This window comes from Pseudorasbora parva, chromosome 2 (genome assembly GCF_024679245.1).
Source record: "Pseudorasbora parva isolate DD20220531a chromosome 2, ASM2467924v1, whole genome shotgun sequence".
NCBI lineage: Eukaryota > Metazoa > Chordata > Actinopteri > Cypriniformes > Gobionidae > Pseudorasbora > Pseudorasbora parva.
The window spans coordinates 15,789,088-15,805,079 of NC_090173.1; the positions used below are offsets into that span (position 1 = coordinate 15,789,088).

A 15,992-nucleotide genomic window follows, 5' to 3' on the forward strand; every position below is an offset into this window, starting at 1 on the left:
AATTTCAAGTATTTTAAAGGAAAGAATTTGAAATAGGTAAATAAGTATTTATTTCGCAAGGATGCAGATTCTCTGACAACACATGCCTTGCTTTGACAAGCAAAATGTATTGTCAACCAAACAAAACATCTTTAAAATACCACAAAGGAAATAAAGCCAACACACTTAAACAAAGGTCTTATGAATAGCCTGTCTAAATAACAGAGTAGTGTTTTCTTCTGTGTCATTTTGCATCCAGAACTAAATATCATCCAGTACTTGTATATAATTAAACCATTCTCTTCACAAAATGATTTAGGAAGCAGTGGCTGGCAACGAACATTGTACAAACTCAATAGCACAACTACACTCCTGCTCGAGCTGGCATGATATGTTAGTCATTTCCATACGGTTACAACTTACAACTTTATCTTTTAGAGTGCAGTTTTTGTTAAAGTTTTCTGACTTTCCTTCAGTATAATTAAATTTGAATAAAGAATACAGTTCACATAACTTGTACTAAAACAAAGGTTCTGTTTACACCTGGTATTAAGATACGTTTTGGTCAATCGGATCACAAGCAGAGGAAAGGAGACACACTCCTGTTTACTTTCAACCACTTTTGTCCTGATTTCTTTGAGGGGAGGGTCTATGGGCGGATAAATGAATTGTCATTTCCAGATCTTTTGGTGGAGAAAATAAGCTCACGCAATTTAAATATGAACGCACTGGAGACAGCAAAAAAACATACGGAGAGCAGCAGCTTTTGCTTCTGCTCTGAAAGAACCAAGACCATGCTTGGTACGTTTTTCCTCTTTAAACCAAAATTGGGTCTTTAGCAGACAATGTTTAAATTTTTTCTTGCTAGCATTCTTCCCATAATGTTTCTGCATTAGGTCAGTAGGCGGAGAGTAGACGGTCATTTGTGGGCTTTTGAATGCATTCAACCACATGAGCATCTACACTACGAAAGCAGTATGGTTAAGTGTGTTTTCTACTACCTCTGGAAATGGTGAAAGTGGACAAGCTTAAAAAGTTTTAGACCCCGCTTCATCCACTTGTGATCTGATTGACCAAAACGCATCTTAATACCGGTGCAAACAAAGTTTCAAGTAGACATATTATGCTCTTTTACAAAATCTTGATTTTGTTTTTGGGATCAACTTGAATCAGTTTTCAGCATTTTTCTCATATTCAACATTGTTACAGAACCTCTCTTCCCAGTCTCTATGAAGCCCCTCCTTTCCAAAAGTTTCAGAAATGCCATGCCCTATACCATACCTGCAAGTTTCAACACAGTCACCCATTTGTGTTGCATATGCCTTGGGTGGGTATTATTTAAATCAGGAATATTGTGACGTGTTTGTTTGGAGATGTGGGACAGTAAAGGTGTTTCAGGGAGTTCAGAAACTTTAAGTTCAGACACTTAAATAGAGAAGAGCTCCCGCAGTGACTTTGTGCCTTTTTCATGCTCAAACTGTATCATTACTAAAGAAAGTTTAAATATGAAGGCATTGACCTATTTCAAATATAAAACACTATTTTAAGGGTTTAGATATGGATTATTTTTTGACCGATAGTGTTTTAGCTGGCAACAGTGAATTGCACGGTAAATTGTGTTCACCAACAATTTCTGGAAGTATTCCTGAGCCCATGTTGTGATTTCCATTACAGGAGCATTCCTGTATGTGATGCAGTGCCGTATAAAGGCCTGAAGATCACGGGCATCCAGTATGGTTTTCCGGCCTTGACCCTTACGCACAGAGATTGTTCCAGATTCTCTAAATCTTTGGATAATATTATGCACTGTAGATGATGATGATAACTTCAAACTCTTTGCTATTTGTTCCTGAGAAACTCCTTTCAGATATTGCGCCGCTATTTTTCGCCACAGCATTGGGGGAATTGGTGATCCTCTGCCCATCTTGACTTCTGAGAGTCACTGCCACTCTGAGAGGCTCTCTATACCCAATCATGTTGTCAATTGACCTAATAAGTTGCAAATTGGTCCTTCAGCTGTTCATTATATATACATTACACTTTTCTGACCTCTTATTGCTACCTGTCCCAACTCTTTTGGAATGAGTAGCTCTCATGAAATCCAAAATGAGCCAATATATGGCAAGACATTTCAAAATGTCTCACTTTCAACATTTGATATGTTATCTAATATTCTATTGTGAATAAAATCAAAGTTAATGAGGTTTGTAAATTATTGCATTCCTTTTTTATTCATAATTTGTACAGAGTCCCAACTTTTTTTGAATCGGGTTTGAATACTGATAATTATTTAATTTATAAATCAAAGTAATGGAATGTGTTTAGGGTCAATAGATGGAGAAATAATGTCTGGAGCACTATGATAATAAGTTTGCAAACATTGCTAAATATTATTTCTTATTTTTTATTTTGGGAAGAAATAGGATTTAGAGGGTAAAAGAGCTAAAAAAAACATTGATAAATCAGTTGTTTAGAGACCTAAAATTAAAACTTAATGGACATGTATCAAATTTGTTTAAGATGTTTACCCTAAGATTTATTTAAAAAAAACACACAAATGAGACAAATGACAATGGATGTGGGCAGCAGCTCAGATCATTTGGTCTTGGAAGAATGTGATGAGAAACAGTGGCGATCACAGTTTAAGTTTATGCTTTAGAGAGTACATGACATTTCTTGCCATGTTGTGATTTGTCTGCGCTATTGACGGCACAAATGCAACAGGGTAGACTAAAGAGTCAGAATGACTGTCCCAAAATAGACGGATGGAAAAGGGGAAAAGACATCTGTGCAGAAATGGATGTTTTACAAACCACAAACCTTGCATTCATGCCATGGGTGGAAACTTAACAAGCAGTCTCCCAGCAACTTTGACATGCAACCATTGTTTGTTGACGGATAGAGGAAGTTAACATTCTCTAATTGCACACTGGATGATACTGACAGACACATGCTATCTCTTTAGTCTCAACAAGTGCTGCATGTTATTGTATAATAATGATATTATTAGGCAGAAAAGTACAGTTCCTCAAGACAAACTTTGATGTCAACTTGACCTAGTGGTTAAAATCTATACAGCATTATTGGCTAGATCGATTGGCTGCAAGTGTGTTTTAGAGATTACTACGGTTCTCTCTTTGTTGTTACTGTGGGTTTTTTTGTTTTGTTTTTTTGTATATGTTTTTACACTTTCAAACAATTGTTAATACCGGGTGATTCAAAATCCTGGGTAAACTATTCCTCAACGACCATGCAACCATTGTCCATGTGTTGAAATGTGTAAAACATTGCTGAATCCAAAGTTAAAATTCACCCTCCCTCAGGGTTTGAAACGACATTAACCAAGAGTCACAGCCTGTCACATCAAACACACATACTCCAGGCCAATTCGAAGAGAACAGAGGGCAACCTGAATGAAAATGAGAATTCACTTTCCAACAGTATAGAAAAAAGACAAATACCCAGCTTAACTCAGTACACAAAGCACCGCCAAGCTGTAGTTTTATGAAACAGCAGTGACTTTGGACATGTGACCAAAATGTAGTGTGAAAAGTCCAATCGGTTAGAAAAAAACAAAAAGCATAACGTGTTAGAACAGGGTTAAAGACTGATAGACTTTGCTAGATTAAAATCTTAACACAAATGTATAAATATTTACACAGGTTAGATAGCTTTATGAAAAAGAAGTGTGTTTAATTGTATTGAATGTGAACTTGTAGTGTATATATTTTTTAAAAGCTGTATTAATGGAAAAAAAAGTGTACTTAAGTGACCTCCACCAGAGAATTTTATCACTAAAATTTTAAAAAGATACTTTAGTAAAGCTAGTAAATTTAGTAAAGTTTTACTCCAAAGTACATTTAAACCATTGTTTGTAATAATCTTTAGCTGTCATAAAGTACACTTATTTTATTGTGTTGATTAGCATGTGACAAACTAGCATGTGAAGAACTTTTACCGGTGTACACTGAAAAAAAAAAAAGATTGTTCAAATTTCTTAATCAAAATGAGCTAAAACAACACAATTGCTATACATTTTGTCCTAACTTAATTTGATTGTGTTCATACCACTTAAATATAAGTCAAATTGAAGTTTACTTAATCTGTTTGTGTTGAGATTATATTAATGATTTGTGTTGCATTAACTGAAATTGGGCGGGGCTTGTTCGTTCCCAGCATGCTTAGCATATGGCTAAATCAGGAGAGAGTAAATGTTGTTATTTTATATGTAAAAGTTATGTTTATGTATTTTTGAGCAAGATATGAAACGGGGAGACTTGATTGTGTTTAATACTGTTTAATATTCAAGTATGTTGGAATTATTAGAAGAATTAAGGGGGGGGGGGGGGGGGGGGGGGGGTGAAATGCTGTTTCATGCATACTGAGCTTTTTACACTGTTAAAGACTTGGATTCCAATCCTAAACATAGACAAAGTTTCAAAAACTAATGTTGGACGTTTGATGGAGTATTTCTGTGTCAAAAATACTCCTTCCGGTTTCTCACAAGTTTCGGAGAGTTTTTTTCGAGTATGAGTCGGCTTAACGTTAATAGAGCGGAAGGTCCTTGTATGGGCCGTACGGGCTCTTCTCCCACTTCTGACGCGCCCTATGTTCGCGCCGCGCTCCACTTTATTCCAATGGGTGACATCAAGCGACTTCAACGCTTCAGCACAGCATTCCCGGAAGGCAGCGCTGCATTTGAACCGATTTGAACGCAGAAATGACGAGAAGCTTCACAACATCGCGTCAGTCGCGTCTAAAAGTGGATCTCCACCGTTCACTGCTGTCAGGACTTCACCAAATCATACCAAAGAAGTGTGTTTTTGACGGAGCGGTCCCAGCGATAAAGGTTCGGTCCTGCTTTGGAAGCAGCCGGTGAGTAAAACTGCTTCAAATGTCTGTGCTGTTGGCTCGTCGCGTGAGTAAACATCAGTAAACGACACGATCACGTGCTTCGTCATTCAAATGCGCTAACGGTTACTCCATTGTTGTTCTCTGTACGTTACACTAGTCTGACGTGCAAAAATCGTTTTGCTTGCTACTGCTTAGGTCTAGTCGCATACAATAGTCCATAAACCGAATCATGTCCTCATAAACTGGCTGCGAGTAAACACACACAAATGTTGACAGGCCACTAAATACAGTACATACCACAGTGACGGACGTCCTGTGTTGCTGTTTCACCTGTTCAATTTATTTCAGCCTGGATCATATATCTATTAGCTGAGATCGATAGCCATGGGTGAGGACGTCACCACTTTGCGCTCGTCATTCTTTAGCTCCGCCCACACGATACGCCTCCAGGCGCTCGTTTTTTTCCGGAAAGACTCGGTACAGCCAATCTTTCTTTTATAAATATGATAAAACTAAAGACTTTTCGGAGATATGAAGGATGCAATACTACTCTATAGGTACTCAAGATTGACATGAGATTGACTGAAACTGAGTGTTTCACCCCCCCTTTAATATTACACTAAAACAACTAATGTTATAAAGCTTTGCTGAAAAAGCTTTTATTGCTTAGCATTTAAGATGCAATAGCATTGTGTTATATGGCTAGCTAAAAGTGTGTCAACTAGACAATAATTCCATTCATGTGACATTAAATTATATGAAATTGAAGTGGATGAATGAATACACTTAATTGAATGTCTAAATCATGACAGAGAGCCATATAAAACTCACTTTGAGACTACTTGAGTCACTTAAAATGTATTCGTTCCACGATGTTGAAGTTACATGAACAAATTATGTTTGTAATTGATTCATGTAAGACCCATGCACACACAATTAAATCATGTAAATCCAACACACTTTTTTCAGTGTATATTAACTTTAAAGTTAAATTTACTAAATTGCAGCTTCATAATTTCAAATGTGTAATTACAAATATACTTTAATACAAGTTTCACTATAAATAACATTAAAATATATTTTAGTCAAACAATTTTTTTTATTAAATTCAACAGTATTAACCATATTTACAAGGCAATAGACTTATGAAATGGTATGTAAAGATGTCAAAAAGATGTATGTAATGTATGTAAGGTATGTAAAGAGTCAAAAAACACTCAGTTCACTAAGTTCAGCTACTTGCATTCAATATAAATGTAAACTATAATACATCTTCTAGTATGGTAGTTTTGTATTTGTGTGTAGATGTTTTGTTTGTTTTTAACATCAACATTCCTAGGGACTACGGATGGGGAACAAATATAGCCAGTTTAGCAAAATCTGGCGCATAGTAATGTTTTTTATTAATGTACATTGTCCCAGATTTATTGAACAAATAAACATGTGATCACGTTTCTGAAAACATTACATTCAGTTCACATTTAAATCTATTCTTTTACGGCTTTATTTCTATAATAAGTACTCTTTTTAAAAGTATGCTATAAGTGCACTTCTTTTTCACAAGGGTATCTTTCCGAGTCTGTCATAGTTTTAATATTGGAGAAACGCCCTTAATCCTATTTGGAATGAAATGTTGTTCGGTTTTTGAAATATTTACTTTAACTTAATTTACTGTAAAAAGCACATTTATGGTTGACTGCGTCATGCAGAACAAATAAACAGAGAGGTCAAGTGACAGAGTGGGTCACGTATATGTTTGTTTGGAGTGTGTTTAAAGTAAACTCAGTCACATGCCACAGTGAGAACATACTAGCCCCTCCCATCCAGAGCTGTAATCCACTCTCTGACAGGTTAAGAGCCTTAACGGTCAAAGTTAATTTGCTGAGGTGACTCCATTCAGACTGTCAACCGCCGCGAGCCGCTTCACGAGACCTGTAAACCCCCGCCGTACAGGATGTGTTTGGGTGGCCTGCTGTAAACCTTGTCCTCTGTGATTCTGCCTTTCTTTTATGGTATGATAAGCTAAGTGAAAACTCATTTCCTTATGCACAAAAGAGTAAACAATGCGTCTCCCCACCACTATCAATGGCTTTGAAGGAAGTTAACAGGTTTAAGACCAGACAAACAGCTGTATTGAGTTCTTCCATTTCCTGTTCATACAGGTACTAAAGTCTCTCCTGCCCGCGGCGCTCCGTGTGATTTACGAAATGATTCAACTTTTAATGACTGAGCTGAATAATGCATGTTATTTAGGATTATATGACACGCTGAATCCAGTGGCATGTTGTGGCAGGTGAACGGAAATAAATGGCATGACACAAGAAAGTACATATGACGTTTGTCATGAGATGCCGTCGTGAGGTTTTACTGAATTAACTTGATACCTCGAGCAATGCTGTTGGCTTGTGAAACAGGTTTGTTCTGCGTTTCTTGAAGCATCACGTCATTTTTATGTCTTATACAAGTGCTCTATTGGTATTCATATAACTGATACTCACACCTGTCCAATCAGCAGTCAAACCCAGATTACAACCTCAAACACACCTTATGTCAAACCCAAGTTAATTCTTCTTTGCAACTGAAGACTTTCCTTATTTATTCAGTTCAGTGTTGTTTGTCAAGTGAACTGAACAAACAATACAAGGGTGCATCGACACCATTTTTGACACACCAGGATGATTGATACCCAAGGTTCCCACACTTTATGACCAGTGCTTTTCCTTTCTAGTGATTTGTGATATCTGGATAAGGGCAATTCAAGACTCAATCACTTATAAAAGGTGCTTAACATTTACTATACAGTACTAAAGTAAAAATTGCTATTGTCACCTGTTCATATTTTTAACGGACCTGAACTAACAAAAAATTATTTATATGAACTAAAATGACCAAAGATCAATAAATGCTGAAGCAAATGTAATACTTATTTGTTAGTTAAGGCATTAAGTAATGACAAATGTTACAAATGTATATTTATTAGAAACTTTCATGATGTTTAAGGGTGTGTTCACACAGTGCGGTTTATTTGAAGAAGTGTGACCGCTGTCATCTGAACCCTGGTGCGCACAAAACAAATGGAGCGAGACCAAAGACATGTAAACAAACCAAAAACAGCATTTTAAAAGCTCTTCACAAGTTCTCAGCTGGTCAAAACACCATCATGTGTAGCTAGCTACACACATAAAACACAGATCGCATTTAGCCCAACACACAGCAGTGTTTTATTCCATTGCAAAATATACGCCATAAAAGCAGTTTATATACATCTTTAGGTTTGGTGTTCAAGAGGACAGTGTGAACCAGGGCTAAAAGTATAATTTTCCTTTTTTTGGTCCGGATCAAATGAACCAAGATAACTGAACCACAAGTTTGAACACACCCTTAGATTTAATTCATGACTTTTCCATGCCTGGAAAACACAATTTTCCATGACAATAGAAAAACAACCTATTGGGTAGATTTACCACAGATGTTATAATATTTAAAAAATAATATTTTCCCCCAAAATTAAAAGAGAAATTATATGAAATATGAAATTATATTTTGCTTATAGAAAATTCAACATTTCCCCAAAATTATCAGCATGTAATAAATTAATGAATTAAGGTTAAGGAACATTATTAATCTTAATGGTCTTAAAAACTTAAAAACAGATAGGGCCAACTGTGGGTGGTTTTATCAGTGGCATGTAACACAGTTACTAAAACTAACCACTTTAGCTGTATTTGTTTATTTATTTGTTTATAAAATTCAACATTTCCCCAAAATTATCAGCATGTAATAAATTAATGAATTAAGGTTAAGGAACATTATTAATCTTAATGGTCTTAAAAACTTAAAAACAGATAGGGCCAACTGTGGGTGGTTTTATCAGTGGCATGTAACACAGTTACTAAAACTAACCACTTTAGCTGTATAAAAATATATATATATATATATATATATATATATATATATATATATATATATATATATATATATATATATATATATATATATGACTTTTTAAAAGACTACAGTTGAAAACTGTGTGTATATATATATATATATATATATATATATATATATATATATATATATATATATATATATATATATATATATATATAAACACACAGTTTTCAACTGTAGTCTTTTAAAAAGTCATTTGAAATAATAAATAGTGCAATGTAGTGATGTCAAAAATATTTTCAATACATATCAATACTGAAATTTCTAAAACTCTTCCAATACTCATTTTCCGCTCTTTCTCGCAGTCTCATCTCTCCGACAGAAAGTTTCACACAAACCCGCCTCCTCTCGCTCACTCGTTTCATTTGCTCCAGATGAATATTATTGCTGTTACAGGGCTTGATTTTCATAGGGCTGCGTGTACTGCACATCATTTTACCCATTCCCATAGGTTTTTGGCTGCTTTTTGCGCTTAAAAACGCAAATGTCCTGGCGACCGTTTCAAGTGAATGTAAACAGTTGAGAAAGGCAATGCATGTGAGGCCAGCAGTGTAGTGATGGGGACACTATACTGACAAAAGAGCACCGTCTTTCGGATGAGACATTAAACAATCCCATTAAAAATCCCAAATTTGCCCATTGTAGGGCCCTATAATTTCCGCGATCACAGAATCGCGGAATTGGCATATAAACGCGGAATCTGGTGTTAATGCAGATTTCCCCGGAATTTTACATATTTGTAATGAAATTCTGTGTCTTGTGGGAGGAGAACGCATGTCTGAGGAAAGTGCAGACCGGGGAAGCAAATATTCGCGACACAACCCCTCCCGTCATTTCAGCTCGCCCCTTCAAAACACTGAAAGCATGGCGAAGCTGGTCTCCACGGCTCTGCTTTCGAAAAAGTTAAGAAACTCGATGCTAACGGCGGTTTCACACTGCACGCGCAGGCGGCGCAGAAGCTTTGCGTATGGAGAACGGGAGCCATGCGCTCGTTGTGCTCATTGGTCGCGCGCGCAGCTGAACCGCGGCTCGTGTATTGCAAATACAGACAAATATTGTCCATTCTGTCAGATTTTCCGGTGTTCTGCTCGACACCTGGCATCTCGTGCTTTGATTTATAACGGGCACATTATGCAGCAATGCATATCTGCTGCAAATGCGACCGTTTTCCCCTCTGTTCCAAACATATGCATTTAACATGCTGTATATGGCTAGTTTAGATGATAAAAGTAACCTTAAAGTTAAGATAAGCATCTAGTTTTAATCATTTAAAGGGGCCTTTGAAGTTGGGGGACTTCTGGCAGTGTCGTGTTTTCGTGTATTTTTATTTTTCACAGCTCTGGATATCATAATGGTGATTGTTAAACACACAGAACATTTCACTACATGATTTCATGGTGAAATGTGTTATTTTGTAATGTTAATATTCAGCTTTAAATGTTTTACTTAATAGTACTGTACGTAAAAGATGCACCCCTAAAACAAACATTTGTAAATCTGTACTAGCATTTGTGAAGCCATCAAAGGGTTTCTGACCTGCAGCAGGGTTTCTTTGGGAGTTGCGAGCAGGTTGACGGCCGAAGAGAGTTTTTGGAAGAAGTCGGCAGCCAAATCTCCCAGCCCGATGCTTTGAGTCCAATCCATTAGCAAATCCAGGTTGGCCCGGATCTGCACTCCTCTAGACCACTGGTAGAAACCTCCTCCAGACCCTTAAAACACAACCACCACAATATTTATTGAAGTCCCAATGAATGCATGTTACTCATATTAAGCTATTTTTTTGTGCTATTTCTAAGTTGGATTTGAACTTAATCCGTTTACATTCTGTCATAGTTTTATCTTTCTCCAGCAGAACATTGCAGAGCAAACAGCTGTGCAGTGTGGCCAATGATATTTACATCTGGATGCAAATATTCACTCAGTAAAATTCACACCCTTGTGGGAAACCCGTCCCAAAGGAGTAGTAAGACCACTGGGGTGAAACCAACCAGGTTCAACATAGTAGTTTTCAATGCACTCTCTAATCTTCGGTCCTTTTTTGATGTGTGAATCTATATGACTTGCATTCAACAATTCATGCACAGTAAATTTAGTCTTAGATCATTTTTTAGTGTTAATCCCCATTGAGGGGATTGCTGAGTGCATTCATGTTCTCACCTCTCTCCATAAGCGCGTTAAAGAGCGAGGCGTTGGTGAAGAAGAACAGATAGCTCAGCAGTTGAGATGTGATCTCGCTGTGCACCAGGAAAGTGTTGAGCAGGTGCAGTGCCTCCTTCAGGATGTCCAGGATTTGGCTGACTCCCACAGGCATGTGCAGCTGTCCGCTCTCAGAGAAAGGATTACCATCCAGCAGCTCCGGTAACACAGCATACATACTCTAGCAGAGGGGATGGGGAAAATAATGTTTGATTACTGTTCATACCAATCCATTAAATGATGTATACTGTAGATAATCTTATAATGTGAATGATCATTTAATACATGCAAAAAAAAGAAGCTTTATTAAAAACGACAAAGGGCCAAATTGTGATGGCTAGACGGTCAGGGCATCTCCAAAACTGCAGCTCTTGTGGGGTGTTCCCGGTCTGCAGTGGTCAGTGTCTAAAAGTGCTCCAAGGAAGGAACAGTGGTGAACCGGCGACAGGGTCATGGGTGGCCAAGGCTCATTGATGCATGTGGGGAGCGAACTGTAGCTCAAATCGCTCAAGAACTTAATGCTGGTTCTGATAGAAAGGTGTCAGAATACACAGTTCATCATTGCCACAGACACAGATTTTTAGTATATAGTTTAAAGTATGGATGTTTGTTAGAAAAATATTTTTGTATAATAAAATATTATATAAGAAAAATTATAATTTAAAACCTCTGAAAATATCTAAACACAATAAAATATATATCATATATATTCTTTACCAAATTGTAAATGTAAGTGATCTATATTTTAAAATCTTTAATAATAAACCTAAATATATACCGTTATGTTTGGGATAAGTATGATTTTTAAAAAAAAATAAAAATAAATACTTTTATTCAGTAAAGATGCATTAAAGTGTTAAAAAGTGATAGTAAAAGTAGTCATAATATAACAAACAATATATTTCAAATAAATACTATCTACTTTTTAATACTTTTTATTTAAAAAAAAATAACATTATTTATTATTGATCAAATTATTAAATGTTAATAAAAGAATGATTTCTGAAGGATCATGTGACACTGAAGTCTGGAGTAATGATGCTTTACCTTTACAGAAATAAATTAAATTTTTTATATATATATATATATATATATATATATATATATATATATATATATATATATATATATATATATATATATCAAATTATTTCAATATTGCATTGTAATAATATTTGCAACTTTGGTAAACAGAAGAAATGTGTCCGTGTATACTGAATATCTGAATATAAAGTTGAAAGCTTAGCAATTATTTATAAATCTTGAATGTACAGTGGAATACATACATGGCCTGAATATAGGTAAATCCTAAATGTGCAAATGTAAGACAGGTCACATTATGTGTGCTTTCAGAGAGAGGACGTAGCCAGGAGCAGTGCTGTGTGCAGTTCCTGAACGTCGCGTCTGAGCCAGCAGGAAGTGCGGCACAGGCCCGGCTTCCCCTCAGCGGGGAGATATGTGGCTGTGACTGGACTCTGGAGAATGTCTCTGCCCTGACTGGCCATTGTTCCAACACCAATGAAAGACTTGAGAATCATTCAGATAAGACTAAACCAGCAGATGCATCTCACATCCACACTCACTTATCCCGCTGACTAAACCTCAGGAACAGATAAAAGGATTTTGTAAACAAATAATGGCCATGGAGATAACTGTGCCAGACGGGAACTCTGGCAAGGCTAAGAGTCTAGTGGGAACACATTTTATCAAAGAGTTGACAAAAACACAGCATATTGAACTATGACCCTGAAATAAAGGAAAATATTGATGTTTCTTAAAGCAAAAAAAAGAAAAGAGAAAGGCTTTGACAAATTATGAAAATCCATAATTGCTAATGAAACAAAAAGGCATGGTCACATTAGCAATATTTAATGAGCAAAAAGCATCTTTTATCTATTGTTAATAGCGTAGCAATGTATGATGTACAGAATGCAACATCAGCTGTGCTTTATACATAACGTAACATTTGACGGCTTTAAAGTACGTTTTGGAAGCTTAATTTGTTATATATATTTTTTATAAACAAATTAAACATCAAAACTTATTTTAAAGCTGTTAATTGTTTAGTTATGTATAAAGTACAGCTCACGCAGATGTCACTTTCAAACCAAGCAGCTTTCTGTTGGTCAATGTGGCAAATCCAAAGCCCATTTCACACTGCACGTCGGACCCGCAATATTCCCGGAACATTGCCGGGTCGCCTTCTGTGTGAAAGCAACCACGTCCCGGAATTGATTACCGAATTGAACCCGGGTCGGGGACCTAGTAACATTGCGGTGTTCAATCCGGGACGAGCGCTGTGTGAACAAAAGCCAAAACTAATGCCGCAACGTGTACATAGATATCGTGCGACTCCTAGAGCTTGTTTTTTCAATAATACAACCCTGCAGTGCCAGAAGAGCTCGTCGGTGTTTTAAACGCAGAGAGTGTTCGTATACAAAAGAAACTAAAATTAAACAAGCAGAAATGTGTGCAAACTGGACACAAGTCGAGACCACGGAGCTCCTTACTATCCGCGCTGAAGCTGAGATCGCTCGCCGTTATATGTCACATCCGGATGTCACGTGTCAACTCGATCCGTGACCGTTACGGGTTGTGTGTGAAAGCGCACATATTGCGGTATTTCGCAGGCAGTGTGAATGGACCAAATCTAGCGGCCCGGGAACTAATGCCGGGTCGTATTATCCGTGTATTTGCCGGAATCGCAGTGTGAAAGGGGCTCAAGATTCGCATGGGGAAATCTTTCGCCTTCACACACAAAATTCTCCATCATGTGGATTCCTATTGAAACAACTCATGAAAATTCATTGAACAAAGGTAAATGTGACTACACCTCAACACAAGATCGACCAATAGCAAACCACAACCATCCAATCAATTCCCCATGGACAAAATCAAGTCACATTGGTTCTTGTTCGAGAAGCCGTTTCCCTCAGATATTTGTCACAATAGGGAAGAAAAGACTATCGCAACTTCTGTTTCAATCCTGATTTGAAAACACTCAAACACACTGCCAGTTTGTCAGGGCACAGCAGAGGTTAATGAGGCCTAAATAAGTGCTTTACACTCAATGTGCTTCAGGCATATGAGGTCATTGAGAAACTGAGGAAAAGGTCCCGCCCCCATGACTCATTGTTAACATTTGATCACAGCCATGACATCACAGCATTTATGAGCATGACTGAGAGAACAACTGACAATTGATATGCCACTGAAATATTCAAATGCTATGATGAAACATAAACTGTTAGAAAATGATAAAAGGAAATTAAAGGCTTTTGGTAACTGTTAACTTCCTTGTAGGCCTTATGATTGATTTAACCGGACACTCCTCTCCCTTTCTGGTGATGAGAACAGAATATTTCCTGGTCAGGAAACAGATGAACTCTCCGAGTTCAAATGTGGAGGTCCACAGCTGCTTCCCCACCAGGCAGATGATGGGTAACCCTGTCCATCCTGTCTGCTCCACTGACAGTCCTCTTAACCCCTCATATGCCAGCTGTTTTCTAGTATAGGACAGGAGTGTTTGGACCATGAAGGGTGTAATCTCTCCATTTAATATTTATCCACAAAGTTAATCTGCAACAAACATGTCACATATTTGGAATGTCTTGTCTCCAACTAGAGGTGACTTCATTGACAGGATTTTCCGCACCGTCAGAAATGATGTAACATATTTCATTTTCAATTAGCGATTTTTAAGTTTTAGTAAACCATAACAACACTGGTTTCCTTGAGAGCTTCTCAAGGAGCTGCATCAAACATTAAAGGAATAGTTCATAGAAAAGTCAACAATTCTCCTTACGCTCCATTGGGAAATTAACAATGGACAGAAAATAACAATTTCGGTCTGATTGAACTATTCCTTTAAGTCCTTCATCAAGTACGACTACAGATAAATCCAGCAAGAAAACAAATGTTCCAAAACAGTCCCGCTCATCTGAGTGGGGCAAGGATTTGCCATTAACTTGAGCCTTGAGAAAATACACTGTTAATGTGTTTGTTTTTGATTCTTTGGGAAAGAGAGGACAAGTTATCTCGCTCACCAATAGCCAATCCCTATGTCTCCACTGCCTTGTTATGACTTTACTTTGGATTACAGACTGGAAGCACAAAATGCTGTTTACACGGTTATGTCCTGTTTCGCATATTTTTACATCCTTTCAGGGTTATGAGGAACATATTTAATTCAAAATAAACATTACATATTAAGAATGAATATAATAAATATAGTACCACACCATTTAAATCAATTAGACCTAATGGTTTTTTTGATACTTACTTTGGTGAGATAGTAGACACACTGCTGGAAGGTGAACATGATGACTTCCTCTAGGACAGTCATGGCCTCCTCGCTGGCAGTACAGGTAAACTGGATCTGACAATCCAGTGATTCTGAGCAGATGGAGACATCATGTTACTGCAAATTCTCAAGAGACCTCCATCTCCAAGTATTGATCTACCAATGGCTGGTAGATCAAAAGATAAAACAATAGCTAAAGCAAAGAGGCCAATGATCTACCACATATTTAGAATACTATAGGAGAACACAGAGGGAAGGTGGATACCTTTGTCCTGTTCCTGTCTGTCCTGCTGTCTCCATGTTAAGAGCAGAGGGACCTCATGTTGGATGAAATGCAGCAGCTCAATGGAGTTGGACATCCACAGCACCAACGGCTGAAGGCCTTGGATTAGATCCTTCGTGTTCAACAGATGCAGCTCTGCTGGCAATTCACTGGTGCTTCTGTTGCACAAAGGGCACACTGTTCATGTGCTATCAAAACAGACTCACACAAGTTTATCTATCTGTCTGCTTATCCAATAAACCAATAATCCATTAATTATCAGGACAACCAAATCAAACAAAAATCAAAAAATTGACCTCTATGACCAAACAAGAAACCAACCAACCATCCATCTGTCTTATCAATCAACTAACCATCATTTCATCTGACTGTCTGTCTGACTAGCCAACCAACAGTCTATCCACCAACATATCTGTACATCCAAAT

At 37.2% G+C, this 15,992-nt stretch overlaps 1 protein-coding gene across 1 annotated transcript in view; it reads right to left on the reverse strand.

Moving 5' to 3' along the window:
- The window catches only part of radil2a (Ras association and DIL domains 2a), a 51,418-nt gene that overhangs the window by 18,609 nt on the left and 16,817 nt on the right, over nucleotides 1–15,992 (reverse strand). Inside the window, exons 7-10 of the mRNA XM_067457161.1 lie at nucleotides 15,549–15,724; nucleotides 15,263–15,375; nucleotides 10,942–11,161; nucleotides 10,321–10,493 (exon numbers count right to left, since the gene is read on the reverse strand). Coding sequence (XP_067313262.1) covers nucleotides 10,321–10,493; nucleotides 10,942–11,161; nucleotides 15,263–15,375; nucleotides 15,549–15,724 — 682 coding nt within the window. The remainder of the gene's footprint in view (nucleotides 1–10,320; nucleotides 10,494–10,941; nucleotides 11,162–15,262; nucleotides 15,376–15,548; nucleotides 15,725–15,992) is intronic.